The 16,715-nt window shown below is 36.8% G+C and overlaps 1 protein-coding gene across 1 annotated transcript in view; it reads right to left on the bottom strand.

Moving 5' to 3' along the window:
* Window positions 1–2,694: 2,694 nt before the first annotated feature.
* BRINP3 (BMP/retinoic acid inducible neural specific 3) overlaps window positions 2,695–16,715 on the bottom strand; it is a 226,161-nt gene continuing 212,140 nt past the window's right edge. The window contains exon 8 of the mRNA XM_075096753.1: window positions 2,695–4,171. Coding sequence (XP_074952854.1) covers window positions 3,055–4,171 — 1,117 coding nt within the window. The 3' untranslated portion in view covers window positions 2,695–3,054. The remainder of the gene's footprint in view (window positions 4,172–16,715) is intronic.

The raw sequence follows: 16,715 nt of genomic DNA, 5'->3' as shown, positions 1-16,715 counted from the left end.
AATGCAAAGGGAAATGGACAACAAAAAAACCCAGAGTTGGGATCTGATGTACAGCATACACTAAGTAGGAGAAGCATTATTTGCAATGTCCAGATGGAAATGATTGTACATAGATGTAGCCACTGTTCTTTCTTCCCAACAAATGTGTTCATATCTTATTACATATTTTTCTTATGGATCAAGTTCTGGACTGTTTTAACTTATCCAATCTTCTGTTTTGTTTTGTGGGTTTTTTTTTTGTTTGTGTTTGGGGTTTTTTTTTGTTTGTTTTGTTTTTTTTTTTAACACACCCTGAACTTCTTTCTGAGAACATGGGAAGATTTCAATTAGAACAGTACCAAAAGAGAAATATTGTTGACTCCTGTTTGTAACTGGAGAACCAGATATATCCTGTGACTATATTTTTTCAGTATTAACTTTTTGTTTTTCCTTTTATATTTATCTGTATGGAATCCAGTTTTGGTTGACTAGAAACCCTCATTATTCCAAGATCCCACAGGTTCCAAAATCTGAAGCTAGTCCATGACTAGTAGGCTAAGCAAGTTGTATCATACTTTAATTTGGCACAAAAATACAGTAATGACAGGGGTTTTCCACTAGTCCAGTCAAATACACTTACTGTGTTGTATAAAAATTAAATTAGGTCTGACTGAAATGTCTTTTGTTTTCTTCTTATTTGTACATTTTATTGTGTACATATTTGGGCATAGCGCAGAATGTTCCTTCTTGGCAGAGAAAGATATTTAGAAAAAAACAAAACAGAACAAAACAAAACAAACAAACTAACAAAAAGAAAACCCAAATCCAAGCCAGAAGGAAAAAATAGTCATTGAGGAACTATTTTAGGAAGGAATGTGAAAGAGGGGGATAAAAACCTCAGAACATTACTGTGATGTATTAGTATACCCCTAGTGAAGGGATAACATAAGCAAATACTTTATTTAGCATTGCCCCACATTTCTGTTGTTTTGCTTTCTATGAACAGAAGAGGATATTTTTTCTTCTTTATTCATTTTATAGCATCATAGTCTTTTGTTTATTTAAAAAGACTACACAAGGTACTGAGTAGTAAAATCAAACTATCTATTCTACAATTTATTGTAGTTGTCAAAGACATACCAAACGACAGACTTGGAGATGAAAACAGGAATAGTAAGAACCTTAACTGAGAAAGTCTTGCCAATGCAAGAGCAAGCCAAAATTTTAACACGTAGAAGAGGGGCTTCCTAGTGTAGAAGTTCTTAGGAATTATCTGAATGAGTAGTGGTGAAATGGTAATGCTTATAAATATTTGGTGAAATCAGGAAAGACAGGAATCCCTAATTTCCTTGGCAGTAGGCTTTCTGAAGTATTTTTAGCTTTGCATTTTATTTTACTTACATATATTTAAGAAGCATTGTATTTCTTGTCCTGTTGTGGTCTAGCTAGAAATGACATAAGGAGTATACCTTAAATTCAGATTAGGCTAAAATTCAGAATTAAATTGTAATATAACTAAATTGAAATTAATAAAATTTAATTTAATTGAAATTAATTGAAATTAATTGAATTAAAATTGTTTATCAGTTAAAGATGGGGCTTTTTTCATTCTGTGCTTGCACATAAAATGGTAGTTTTGCATGTAATTCTTTCCCATTTTAAACAACAAGTTGGCTTTTACATCAATGACACATATTCAAAATTGATGTGAGGACGTGCTACTAAAAGACTGTATTAATTTCCTTCACTTTGCCCTGTATTTACTAGCAAGGACTCTGACAGCCCAGCCATTTGTACTATTCTATTTCAAGAGGCAACAAAACCTTCTTTAGCATCCCAAGTTCTGCTATCTTAAATGTATTTTTTCTACTGAATGTGTAAAACACCAAGAACCTAATTTTGTTCCACATTCATCCACATTTAATTAATTTCATTAACTTATAATGACATATTTATTTGCACTTTCAGCTTTATAAATGAGATTTCAATAGCTGTCATCTATCTGTAAAAAGGTATGTTTTTAAAAAAACCTGAAATATCTTGCACTGAAAAGATATTATCTGTACCAATGAAAAAAATATCCACTTAATAAACAGTGGCACTGTCAGGGAATTTTTTAAAATTAATTTTAATCTAATCAGCATGGATGGTATTTAGGTAAATAGTTCAAAACAGATAATTCAAGATAAATACTGTAGGGTGTGTTTTTGGGAGGAGGTAATGTATACATGTGCTTAATTCTTTCTATAAATATGCAAAGCAAAGTATTATGGAGACTTTCAAAAAGTGCTTTGGCTGAAAAAGGTTATTTCTTTTGGAACATAATATCACTTGCAAAGACAGCCTCTCACCTGTCTCCTATTGAGCTAATGCAACATTTCTTTGCTGTGCATCTCACACCACTAACCTCCTGTCCATCCTAAAACACTCAATATTACCACTCTGGGAGTCTGTATGTCATGTTAAGTACCTTCAAAAGGACATGCCTTAAGAAAGTCTCAAGTGTAGCAAGTAAAGCATCACTACAGTTGTCACTTCAGCTCAGCATGAACATTTAGATCCGCATCCCAAGACTAAAATATTCCTTGACTTTTCTACAGTTTCTGTTAAAATCTTGAGTCACTATCTTCTCTTTACCTACACCTCCTGTGTTCAACACACACAAAAGTGTATGAACATTACTACTTTTGTGTAAGAAAAAAGGATCCCACAGCATTTCTTTTTAATAACTGTTCAGCTACAAAATTTTATTGGTATCCTTCTATGTTCCCTCTAGAGGATGTAATGCACAAAAGCATTGCCACGGAACATATAAAATTACAAATGAAATTTATTGTAAAAAGTAGAATGTCTTCTAGCCTGGTGTCAGTATTTATTTAATTCATAAACCAAAACTGCAGGTATAATATATTCATTGTCAGCAAGTTCATGTGTGTAAATTGCCATCCAACAGTATCGACTGATATAAGACAGATATTGAAAAACAATTTAAATTTACTCTTCCAAACATAAACTGTTCCACAAAAGCACTGTAAAAACTCCTTCAAGGTTTTGTGTTGTGCTTCACATTTATGGTTAACTACATAATTTGGTTGTGTCATAATCCACTGTGTTTGGCAATTTGGCATTAAAGGCCTGCAAAGCAGATTGAATCCTCACCACTTCACTGGTAGACAGTTTGAGTCTATGACGGAGCAAGCAAGAGAAGAGGTCTAGACGACGTTGACCAGGTGGAGAGAGTTTATTTACACGATCCCGTATCTCTAACAACTGCAAAAGTGCTGAGTCCTGTGATCCCTGAGTATAGGGGTAGTCCAGCTGCAAAATCAAGTCTCGAATTGCTTCTGGGTCAAAGTGCATGCTGTAGCCAAACACTTGGATGTTATTGATTTTCATGTAGCCCAGATTTCTTGAGGGATCAATAAATTCCAGGGGTTCATAGTAGATGCTCTCATTGCCATTTGGACCATTTGACTTTATTCGACTCCTCAAATAAATGTGTACGGTTTCAAAAAATGTCTTCCACTTGTTGCCCAGAGTCAGTGTCCAGTTATAACACTGAAGGGGTAAGTCCAGTTTAGTCCGCTCCCAGTCTGGGAAATTATTTTCATTCACAGGCATAAACCAGCTCTCAGAGTGGCTGCCCCCAAAAGGATTGACGTAAACAGCAAGAACGGGCTCTAAGGTGCTGTTTTTAGTTAGGCAAATTTGAAGAGAGAGGCCCAGTATCATATGGACTAGGCTAGACTTGTACTTGTTACTCTTAAGAGTAAGGAGCATCCGTTTGCGCCAAGAAGGATCAAACCAGCTGTTGAGGCGCATGTCGTTGCTGATGAATATGGCATGGACCTCAATTCTCCGGTCCGTCTTCTGCAATAAATACTTCATTTCCAGGTCCTGAAGGTCAGTCTCAAACCCAATGTAGTGCTCTGTTGATTCTGCCACTTCAGGCTTGCAAAGCCCTTGGCTCAGCATGTAGCCGGCATTACAGCTCCCACAGCGGGTGCGATTGTCAGGAGCACAGCTCAAGCATGCAGAGCCATCTCCAACCGTGCAGGGAAGGAACCCGTGGCAGGCAACTTGGTCATTAGGGCAGGTGCATGTGTGGGTATCTTCAGAAAAGCTTCCTAGGAGGCCATTTTCATTGCAGTAGAGAAAGGACTGGATGCGGTTGAGCCAATACTTGGAAGATCTGCAATGTTAAAAAAACTTATTTTAACACAAAGAGAGACCTGTGCACAATAAATACAACCTTGTTGTTTCTTTTTAGAAAGAGAAAAATAAAGCTGTATTTAGTAGCAAATTAAGGCACTAAAGTCAGATGACAGCATCTCCTGTCAGATAAATGCATGTATAAACTGCATTTTAACAATGCAAAACCACAAAAGAAAAGTTTTCACATAAACTTATAGGCACAACAGAGGCATTTGATTCATGTATTTGCTTTCTCTGTATTTCTGTCAAGGAAGCCTGACAAAGAGCCATTTTTCTGTATTTGTCTTCAGATTAACATCTTGCAACCCTAAACATTTAGGATTATTTTTCCTCATACTGTTTGATCAGGGAGGTGTTTTGTATGTATATGTGTGTATAACTCTGTACTATCTCTCTATTTCTTTATGAAGATTTTTGTAAGCTTGCAAAATTTCTTCTTAGTGGCTGGAGCTGCTTTGATTCACAGACAGTGAGCCAAAATTCTTTCCTGGAAGAGCAAATAGGACCCCGCACCCCACTAAAATAGATCCAGTCTTGATTCTTCAGATGACTTCCAGCACAACAACATCCCTACAGGAAACCAGGTATGAGCATGCTGTGTTTCCTTTTCATCTTTGGAGACAAAATTAAAAGATCACTTTAATGTCTTTCTTGTCATCTCATTTTCGTTTCTCTAGAAGCAACAGTTAATGTGCTACATCACACTGGGAAAACAGATACTGAAACCAACAGTGTAGGCTAATGAGGCACAGTCTCTTGAAGAAAGACAATAGGAACAACAGAGTTACATGGAAATAGTCAAGAGAAAAATTACTTTCTTTCTTCGTATTTTTCAGTTCTTATTAATCTTAGCAATCCACAGTTTAAAGAACTTGTTTTGGCTGCTGCGGAGTCAGTTCTATTGTTGTCCCATGAATGACAATGGTTATATGGTTTCTTCCCTTTTTATTGCATTGTTTCAAAGAGAAAATGCAAAAGTCTCAATTACTGCTAAGTTACTTTTTAAGTCACATGTGAATTTGTCTCAAGCATTGAATGGTTCAGAAATCTTTTGTTGTTGTTGTTTTTCTGACTATATCTTAAAACTAAAAATCTATGGCATCTCAAAGTCTGATTCTTTAGAAATATGAAAATAAAGATCAGTCAAATTACATCACTGTATACCCTGGTGACTTTGTTTAATCTTTTTCCTTTCTCTTTCTTTGGTTAGGGACAGGAATCTTGGTTGTTTTGGGTTGGGTATTTTTATATACATAGAATCTATTAGTGTTTTCTAGATGTATAAATAAATATAGTAACACCCATTACATAAATGCCTTAACACCACTCTTCTTTGTGCTTATTTAAAAGTCAGCATTAAGCAAAAATATTTTCACAAGTTTATTGCTTCATCTCCTGTTTAAAAATCATGAAGACCATTCTACAAGCAAGGTCAATGCCACAATATAAAAGTTACTCCAAAACTGACTAGAACATTAAAGCTATTGCTCTCTCAGGTGGAATAGGATGTTCCCATTTACTTTTTCTGGGTTGTTTTGATAGTAATCTGTACCTGCTGAGCTTGCCCTGGCAGCTCACAGGAACTGCAGTTCAGGTGTGTTATGACCCTATTTCCCATTATGGGATGAACTTTGCAGTCAGGCTATGTCTCACATGGTCTATCTTATTGCTATTAGCCCCATAAAGTATCACAGCAATCAAAACAGAGATGATCTTTGTCCAAAGGAGTGAAACTAACCTTTCAAAGGTCTCATTACAGCTTTTCCCTAACTCCTTATGGCTCTCTGTGCTTATTTAAGAACTGATACTGAGTTCCAAAGGCTGCTGGATGTAAGATATAAAAGTCTGGGGTTTTTACTTTCCTTAGATCTTTGGGTTATGCCATTTGCTTCACAATAACCTTCATAAAGTTTGTACCTTACTTTGATTTGTTACCTTGGACAGATAAACTGGGCAGATTTCAAGAATATGTCATTTGGTTTTTAATCTCCAACTTTTCTGCTTGTACTGTTACTACCAGTTGGTACCACATGACTACTGCATCAAGGTCAAGCACATTCAACAGACGATATTGCACCAGTTTATAAATGTGAATTTTAGCATTGTCTTCCACTTCTCTTGTAAGCAGAAGTCCACGCCTTTGAAAAGCTTTGTTATATACTAGGAGTATATAACCTCATTTTGCACAGACCAACTCTCAGTTTACAGCTGTGGTTTTGAATTAATCTCAGTAGAGGATAAAAATTTGAAGCCTTACTGTTATAACTTTCTATGTATCACAGTGTCAACCACAGACACTAAATCTGCTTGGCTCTCTCACAGAAAACATCAACTGCGCTACATAGTTTGTAGCATCTAATGACATGTTTGCATATGTTCTAATCAGAAGAAAGCTACCTATGCCTGAGCTGCAGAGCCAAACAGAGCCACACGACTATGTTAGTTTTTCAGCAGAGATTAGTAGCTTGGTTTTGGCATTGTGTACTATGTACAAGAAATTTCTGCATGGCTTGGAGGCTAAGCATTTAGCCTGTCTGTGAGTTCAGGCACAGTTAGCTTTAAACTACACACCAGCTATGAATTTTTGGAACATAATTTTTCATACTTTCTGATAGATTTTAATGAGTGAATTTTTTAATATTGCTTTATTGAGGTGTATTCGGTGTCACTGGCAAGGTTTTGACAGTGGACGAGTGGGCACAGGAGTGCCCTCTGTGAGAAGAGGCCAGGAGCTGCCCCATACCAGACACAGCTGGTTCCAGACAGTTCCAGCTGGTTCCAGACACCTGTTCTTATCCCAAACCACAAGCTTATTTATTTTATTTCCTCCCACCTTCTGCTGAACAAGGTGAGTGAAAGAGTAGCTGGGTGGGAGGACGGGCATCTGACAGCCAGCCTAGGTAAACCCACCACATAGGGTGAGATAATTTGCAGCTTTAATTTGATCCCTATTCTGCTTCATCTACCCTTTCTTCCTGTTAGATCTAGTGGATAGGGTTAGTTTGGTCTTTTTTTTTTTTTTAAATATATTATTATTTATTATTCTGCTTGTTATTTGGCATTGAAATAAGTCAAATAATGTTCTGCACATTGTTTTTTTCTTATAGAGGAGCTTCTGGGGAAAGAAGGGGATTAATTCTCCTGTGCATACACCTGAGCATGGTTAGATGGAACAAGTATCTGGAATGCAGGGTGTACCAGGCAAAGAAAGAAAGGGATACTGTGGCATTACGACAGACTGATGAAGAGAAGGGAGCTGGGAAAGCAGGAAAGGAATTCTCTCAGTCCACGGAGATGATTGGAAAAGGGAGACCTGGTGAGCAAGATGACGCTGTTGGAAGAGGAGAATATTCTATTGTTGGAATAAGCCTATTTAAACCAACAAAATTAATTTACTGGGAAGAGTTGATAAGGTTTGGGTTACTCAGTTCTCCAGCCACACAGTCTTTAAACCTTTTTTTCCTTATTAATGATCCAATCTACTATTTCTATTATTATGAGAAACAAAATCTTTAATTTCACTTTTTTAGTATTTTTACTTTTTATGAGCCAATCTTCCTTCTTTTTTTTTGGTAAAGGATAGAAGAAACAGTCAAAAAGTCTGCATGAAATTACATAGCTGCATAATTGTTTACTTTTGTAACTAAAACTTAGTTATCAGTTTATAACTTAGTATTTAGATTATTAAAATGACTATATCTTTGATCATGAGCAGTTGTAAGGAGTAGAACTTTAGAGAGAAGGAGGTTTTCTCCTTATTCCAAGTAAAGTTCAAAACAATAACCTAATACTTTTTACCTTATTTTGATTTTTTTACCTGATTTTAACCAGAGATTTTAACCAGAGATTAACAAGGGGGCTAGGAAAAAAGCCTCTGGGAAAAACACTCCCACCAGAAAGTGGTACTACAAGGGACCCATTTCAAGTGTCTAGACACAGATGTAAACTGTGGGAAACAGATGGAAGCTGTGGTTAGGTTCAATGCTATGACTTCATTGGGATTATAGAGATGTGGTGGTATTAGCTTGGGGTGCTTGTGATGGATGAATAGGGACTCTTTAGTAAGAACAGGTGGGCAGCAGTGATAGCTGCACTCAACACAAAGGAGTACTTTGAACTAAAACTTTGCTATTGAATGAACAATGAACTGGTCGGGATCTGAAGCTCTGGAATCAGAGGAGAGGCCAGCAACAGGGAGGCTGTGGTCAGAATCTATTACAGACTAGAAGATGAAAAAAAGGAAGTGGATGAAGCCTTCCTTAACCAACTGGAGGAAGCAACATGACCACAGGTCCTGGCCTTCATGGGAGATTTCAACAATCCCAGCAGAGATGGTGGTGGTGCCGCTACTCACAAATAGGGAAGAACTGGCTCAGGATGTGAAAGCCGATGGCAGCCTTGGCTACACTAACTGTAGGATGGTCAAGTAAAAACTCCTGAAGAAAGTGAGGCAGGCAAGTAACAGAATAGTTTTACTAGTCTTCAGGAGAGCAGCTTTTATCTTGTTCAGGAAATTAGTAGGTTGGGTACTAGGTAAGGTTGTCCTAAAAAGGAGAACAGGTGATGTGGTTGGTCTTCAAGAAAGATGTCCTTATAGCATGGTAGTCTATTTGGATGTGCAGGAAGTTGAGCAGGCACAGCAGGAGGCTGACTTCGATGCACGAGGAACTCCTGTCTGAGCTCAAATACAAAGTTTACCTAAGTTGAAAGTTGGGCTAGGCTACCTGGGAGAACTACAGAAACATGGCCTGGACATACAGTAATTAAATTACATGATATTTCAAAATTCAGCCTGTTTTGAAATGAGCGAGCACCGTGAGTGATAACAAAAAGAACTTCTACATGTACTTTTTTGGCAAGAGTCAGACTGAGGGAAATAAAGTCCTGCTGCTGAAGGAGGAATGATACCTGGCAACAGAAATGGTTAATGTGTTTAGTGTCTTCTTTGCCTTCCTATTATCTAACAATATCTGATTCAAGGCAGAGAAATGCAAAGTCCTGCACCTGGAACCAGAAAAACCCTATGCAACAGTTCAGGCTGGGCATACCACCTAGAAAACAGCTTTATGGGAAAACACCTGATATCCTAACAGGTATGAAGCTGAACAGCTGGACATGAGCTAGGACTATTGTTGTGTGGCAGAGAAGACAAAGTGCATTAGTAGTCCCAACAGGACAAGGGCAGCAAATACTCCCACATGTTTGGTACTTGCAAAATGGCATCTTGGACATTGTGTCTGGATGTAAATCATCTGTACAAGAGAGTTATCAACACACTGGAGCAAGTCCAGTAAAGGGCCATCAAGGTGTTCAGAGGGCTGGAGCACATAACATATGAGGAGAGCCTGAAGGAACAGGATTTTAGGCTGAGGAACATAAGATTAAAGGAGGATCTAAATGCTGTCTCCAAATACCTTCTGGAATGACGTAGAGAGGGTGGGCCTAGACTAGTAAAAGGACAAGAAACAGTGTGCAAAAGCTGTAGCAAAGCAATTTTGATTAAAGAATAGGAAAAATTCTTCATTGCGAGGCTGGCCAAACACTGTAAGAAGTTGATGAGTGAGATCTGGAATTGCCATCACTAGAGGTGTTTCAAGCCCCTGACCACACTTTGAAGGTGACCTTGGTTTGGGCAGATGACTTGCAGAGGTCCATTATGACTTAAATTATTCTATGATTCTATGATTCTGTTTTCATTTTACTTGTAGGTAAAATTTTTGAGAGAATTACAAAAAATATTATTAGAAGTATTAAAATCAGTACATAGCTATACTGCTTTAGAGATTTTTATGTACTTCTACAACTTCATGTTTTAAGGTTCTGTCCTTCCTCAGAGTTTATTGCGATTTGAAGTAGGGTGAATATCTAATACCTAGGGAGAAAAAGAACTTCTTTTCCTCGATAATGTATAAGCCATCCAAGACTTTGCTACTTTTCCTGAGCTTGTTATACAAGACCAATCAAGACCATTAAACTGCATAACATCTTCCACAAAGACCTTGGCCACAAGTTGACAGAAAACTTCACACAACTGAATAACATTCCAATTCAGTATTTATTCTTATATTACGCCTTGTAGTTCTGAAGACATTAAAATAAAAAACTGTTCAAGGAAAATCAAAACATCGGTTGAATATCTTTTTGGGTTGTAAAAGGATCCAGTTTTCTTTTTTCTGTTGGATAATTTTGCCATTGCCTTCAGACAATGGCAGAGGGTGGGAACATATTTTGAAGCCCAGTGCACTTCACATGAGACAAACAAAAACTCAGTTTTCTTCCAGGTAATTATTTTCTTCACATATGATTCAGGCAATGTCAGTTATTGCTTGTTCCCATCCATTAGGTTTCTTTTTTTCTACTATATTAGGCATAATTATTATTTAATTTTTTAAGTTAATTGTCAGAACTAGTGCTTGGTTGTCTATGTACTCTGTTGTCCTGGTTTTGGCTGGGATAGAGTTAATTTTCTTCCTGGTAGCTGGTACAGTGTTGTGTTTTGGCTTTAGGATGAGAATAATGTTGACAATATACTGATGTTTTAGTTGTTGCTAAGTAACACTTACACTAGTCAAGGACTTTCCAGCTTTTCATGCCCTGCCGGCAAGAAGCTGGGAGGGGGCACAGCCAGGACAGCTGACCCAACCTGGCCAAAGGGATATTCCATACCTTGTGACATCATGTTCAAACTGGTGGGAGTTGGCCAAGGGGCAACAACTGTGGCTTGGGAATGGGCTGGGCACTGGTCGGCAGGTGGTGAGCAATTGCATTATGCATCACTTTGTATATTTTTTTATTATTACTGTTGTTGTTGTTATTATTACTATTATTATTTTCCCTTCCTATTCTGTCCTTTTAAACTGTCTTTATCTCAGCCCATGAATTTTACTTTTTTTTTTTTCCCCCCCCTGTTCTTTTCCCTCATCCCACTGCAGGGCAGGGAGGCAGTGACCAAAAGGCTGTGTGGTGTTTAGCTGCTTTCTGTGTTAAACCACAACATCTGTGCAAACCTGAGTATACCACTACTAATTCTTTTCTTTCATTATTCACCATTTGACATATTCAAGATCCACTCCTTAGTCTGATGCCAGAAAGAAAAATGTTTATTAACTCTGTCATAGGACATCATTGTATTTTCCTACTATTTAATTTTTTTTCCAAAGTTGGGTTGATATGTGAGGTCTAGAGAAGTCACTAAGAAAAACTGTTTAATTTGATAGAGACAGAATCTGAATCCCTAACTTTAAGGTCCTTAATTCCAGATTAAAGTTAATAAAAGTCTTTGCTCAAAATTTAGTATACTTTTATTCTTCTTTTCAGGTGTAATAAATTTTTGGTACTTCTTTTCTTACCACATTGTTCTGTACATATTCCCAGTGTTCTTTTACCTTTAATCAGTTTTACTTAAACATTTTTATTCTCATTGTGTTAATGGGATACTAGTGACAAAGGCTGCTTATCTTGAGAAGTAGCTTCTTGTTTATAGAAGTTAATAAATAAAATAAGACAATTAGCTTCTAAGGGAGGGTTGAAAGATCTCTCCAAGTATTCTTTTAATGACACTGTAAACATTATTATTTGAATTATATTTACTGGCCTTATGTGTTATTTTTCCAAACATTGAGATAGAGAACTTCTGACCTCCAAACCTGGTGAAACCAGCAAGAATCTTCCTAGTTATTTCAATGAGCTTGAAATCAAAAGGGAATATCTGAAATATCTGTCCTTCACCATCACGTAAAATTATATGATAAACTGTAATCAAAAGCTAGTTTTTATGAATCATACACTTGAAATAACAACTTTGCTTTAGAAATAATTTTTAATTTAATGAAATAAAGTACTTGATAAATATAGGATACTTCTTATCAAATTATATAATTTTTTAGAGGTCCCTGGAAATTCTTTAGAATTTTTTAACACTTTTCTGTTTATTGAGTGATTGAGATAAACCTTTCAAAAGCAGCACATGTTGGCAAAGGAAGTGCTAGGTCCAGGGTGGAATTTCTATGAAAATATAAATATTATTGACTGTCTGGTTAGTTGAATACCTGTTGTCTGTATAAGAAGTAGACCATCAAGCCTCTGCTCTGACTCATGCAGAGTAGAACACAGAGCCAGATAACCCAAACAAATCACATACTCTTACACTTTAGTTAAGACCCCTAAACTGGCTCTCCACTATTCTTAGGTTTCAGTCTCAGATGTGACTGCAAAGTTTCTAGTCATGTGAACCACATCTCTTGTGTGGGTGAACAAGTCCCTCCACCCCTATTTAATTTGTTTGATCAATACACATCAATATGAATATACTTAGTTGTGTGTGGCAATATTCCACAAATTTCTCAATTCTTAAAATTTACTGGGAAACAGATTGTTAATTAATTGTGGTTTGGTACAGCTCCAGCTCCACCTTCTTACGTTCAATGCTTTTTTCTACTACGCTACAAGATGATCAGGCTGCTGTTGCTGGGTGATGAGACTTTTGTGGGTAAACATGGTGCATAGGATGCACTAAGCAGTTGGCTACCATGCTTTTGGCTAGAACACTTAACACAGAAAAGAAAGCCTGCCATATAATCTTGCATTTACACAAGCATGATAAAAAATAGGATAATCCTATAGAAGTTAGTGTGTCAGTTAACATCAGCCAAGTTTCTGTTGAGAATCGTCTTAATGAGGGATATAAATCTTAAGTGTTTTGGTAGGTGAAATAATTCTTCATGAAGTTGCACTTAGTTACCTCATTATGAAATGCTGTCTAATTCTTAATGCTAAAGTGTATTTAAAACTTTTTGCAGTATTTTTTTAGCTATGAAATAACTATACTTTAAAAAACAATTAATTTATTTGAACAATAACAGTTACAAGTTTAATCCAAAACATGTGCTTACTCTTGTTCAATACAGTGTAACAATATAGGAGCAAAGCAATATGGTCACCTTATATAATAGCTGTAGCAAGTATTTAATCATGATACGACACTTTTACCTCCTTCTCTACCTCACTAAGTGCTTAGCATCTGTTGTACATCAGATGGCTCAGTAGCAGATGATGAGTACTTAGTGAGGCAGATGCTAAGTAAAAAAATGAATACAATTTAACAAGAAATTATAGGCAATAAAATACCCATTACCTATTTTTCCCTCCTTTGGAGGCTGAGTCCAGTATAAATCTGTAAGACAGAAACATCAACACCAAATGCACTTACAGGCATCTCTAAAATGTCCTACTCTTGATCTTGCGGGATCACCTCTTGGGAAGGACAAATAAGACTCCAAATACTTTGTCTCTGTTCTGTGATTCATAACAAGAATATTAACTGTTACTAAATTTGATAATGGTCTTCATGTGAATGCACTTTTCTTCTGGGAATCAGGATAAAACTAGTGACTGTACAATCACCAGAAGGCCAGTGAGTGATTAGAAGAATGAACTTTTTTACTTTATTCAGCCTTACAAAATTAAAACATCACTTTAACTATAACCACCACTCAAACATGCCTGAAATTATTTCACTATGATTCATGTTACAGGTATGTCAGTGACATTCTAAATGACAGCTGCAAATCCTACTCAAAAAGATGATAAACAGGAACCGTGCAGCTGTTCTTACTTCACATCTTACAGTTTTACAGCTGTCCGCACCTAGGCCAAATACTTAAAACTGATCTAAAGGTCTGAGCTAGCTATGTACACTATGGTGAAAAAAAAGGTAAGCACACTGTGAATTAGAGAAAGAATATGATACTTTTCTAAATGTATATTAAGGAAAGAAAAGCCTCTGCCTACAGGGATCCCTTTGCTAAAAATCCCTTGTTAGTATACACAGAAAGGATATTAATTAGATATAAAATTTTTATGGAAATGTTGATTCCATATGCTAAAATTTCTTTCAGTGTAGAAGTGAATGGAGTAACTAAAGAAATCTAGTTTGGTGTTACATGTTTCTATGGTGGCTATACTACAGGAAAGGGACTGGATGAACCAGGAGGCTGATTCTGGGATTATGTTGCTGGGATTAATAACAATCTAAACTGAATCTACATTGATTTATGGAAGTAAAATACCTTGTCATCCCCTGTTAATCATGTTTAAGGAGAACCTTTGCAGATCTTCCAGCCCTTATACTACGAATCTGCAGCTGTTGCCCCTCCCTCCCCTTCTTAAGGCTGATAATCTATATTTTAAAACCAATAATGTATGTCACTTAAATTCCAGATAGTCTTTGCGTTATGAGTACTAGAGGAATTAAACCCCTATATTAAATGGTGTAAACCTATTGCACCTGCTAGAACAAAACTGCCACGAGATATGTGATATTCCAGACTAAACAATATTTTGACATTAAAATATTAAATATTTCAGAGGGTATTTCTAGTTACCTTGTTATGAATTTCTTTACAAATATTTGTAGCTTTAACTACACTGATGTTTCATCCTTTTAATTATCATAGTAATGTTTTTTAGTATGAAACACTTCCACCACAAATATACCAAAGGATAGATATAGAAAAAACATTTTAAGATAACACACCCACAATTTTTTGATGCAGCTATAACCATAATGACCACTGTGCTATAATGAAATAGGAATCAAACTGTTTTGTAGTACCAGCTATTTATTTAAGGAGGTTCAAATCAGAGACAAGATTTGAGAGATTTTACTAAATAATGATCCATAGTACAGCAGAGACAAAGGAAATACCAGTCAAATTAATTAATGGTGTCAAAAGCAGAATTAAAGGAATCAGAGCTGTTAGGAAAACTAAAAGTTTTCATGTATAGGGGGAAGAAAGATGTCACACACAAAAAAATACCCCAAAACCAACCAACTGACAAAAAAAAAAAACAACAAACCAAACAAAAAACCCCAGCAACAAAAGAGAACCAAATTTTTTAAAAAAAGGAAAACAAAACAAAACAAAAAACCCCATGCTTACTTCTTGAAGCTACTCATTTGTTATGTATCTCTACGTGTGTGTACTTGTGTTTGTTGTGTTAAATGAGTGCAAAACTCATCTTGGGCCACAGATTATCCATTAATTTAGCGGAATTTTAGGTGAACTTTTCCAGATAGATATTAAAGTGTAGTTATAAAAAAATTATGAAGTTATAAAAAGCTTATCTAGATCCTTCAGTGACAGATTAATATGCCCTGTTAAGACATTACAAAATTAACAGCCAACCTTACTGTAACATTATCAGGTTTTTTGTGTGTGATGGAAAACTGAGAAAGTGTTGTAACATTGGACAAACTGCAAGTAGACACCCCCACACCACTTTTACAGAGATAGGCAAAATAAGGTCATGATAATGCCACATACAAAACTGTACAAAATCACAGAATCGTAGAATGGTTTAGGTTGGAAAGACCTTTAAAGACCATCCAGTCTGACCCTCTGCCATGGACAAGGGCATCTTCCACTAGATCAGGCTGCTCAGAGTCCTGTCCAACCTCACCCTGACAACTTCTAGGGATGGGGCACTCACAACTTCTCCAGGCAACCTGTTCCAGTGTTTTACCACCCGCATTGTTAAAAATTTCTTCCTTATATCTAGCCTGAATCTATCCTCTTTCAGTTTAAAACCCTTACCCCTTGTCCTACCGCAACAGGCCCTACTAAATAGTCTGTTTTATAAGCTCCCTTGAAGTACGGGAAGGCCACAATAATGTTTCCCTGGAGTCTTCTCTTCCTCAGGCTAAACAACCCCAAGTCCCTCACCCTTTCTTCATAGAAGTGCTCCAGCCTCTGATCATTTTCAGGGCACTCCTCTAGACCTGCTCTAACAGGTCCATGTCTTTCTTATGCTAGGGGGCCCCAGAGCTGAATGCAGAGTCCAGGTGGGTAATCACATGAGTGAAGTAGAGGGGGATAATCACCTCCCTCGACCTGCTGGCTGCTCTTGATGCAGCCCAGGATACAATGGGCTTTCTAGTCTGCAGGCGCACATTGCTGGCTCATGTCCAGTTTTTCATCTGCAAGTACCCCCAAGTCCTTCTCCACAGAGCTGCTTTCAATCCATTCATCTCCCAGTCTGTGCTGATATTGGGTATTGTTATTGTTGTTTCCCTGAACTATTGCTAGCCTTTCCCTCCCAGCTGGATTTATGAACTTTGAAAGAGGTTCACATTAATATATCTTGAGCAATGGCCACCTGAAGCTCTTTGCTCTGCATTCAACTGCCCATAAAGTAGATGTAAGAAGGAATGAACTGAAGGGAAAGAACACTCTGCCTTAGAAAAAGGAGGAAAATTATATGGAATTTTGAAATGAAAATATCTTCCACTGAATAACTTAAGATGGATGTGTAAAAGTAACTAATTCAGGAGTGTCTTTGGATCTTAAAATACATATAGTTATGAATCAATTATAGAATGTTTATGAAGACAGGGCTTCATCAGAATACTTGTATATGCTGGCATAAACCTAATCTGAATATGTAATCTGTAGGAGGAAGGGAGACATAGGGGCTACTAAGACCAGCTGGATTCCCTTATCAGGATACATCCTGAGGCCAAA

This window comes from Phalacrocorax aristotelis, chromosome 6 (genome assembly GCF_949628215.1).
Source record: "Phalacrocorax aristotelis chromosome 6, bGulAri2.1, whole genome shotgun sequence".
In the NCBI taxonomy this organism is placed as follows: domain Eukaryota; kingdom Metazoa; phylum Chordata; class Aves; order Suliformes; family Phalacrocoracidae; genus Phalacrocorax; species Phalacrocorax aristotelis.
Note: the sequence above shows the minus strand (reverse complement) of the source record. Positions and strands in the feature narration are given on the sequence as shown.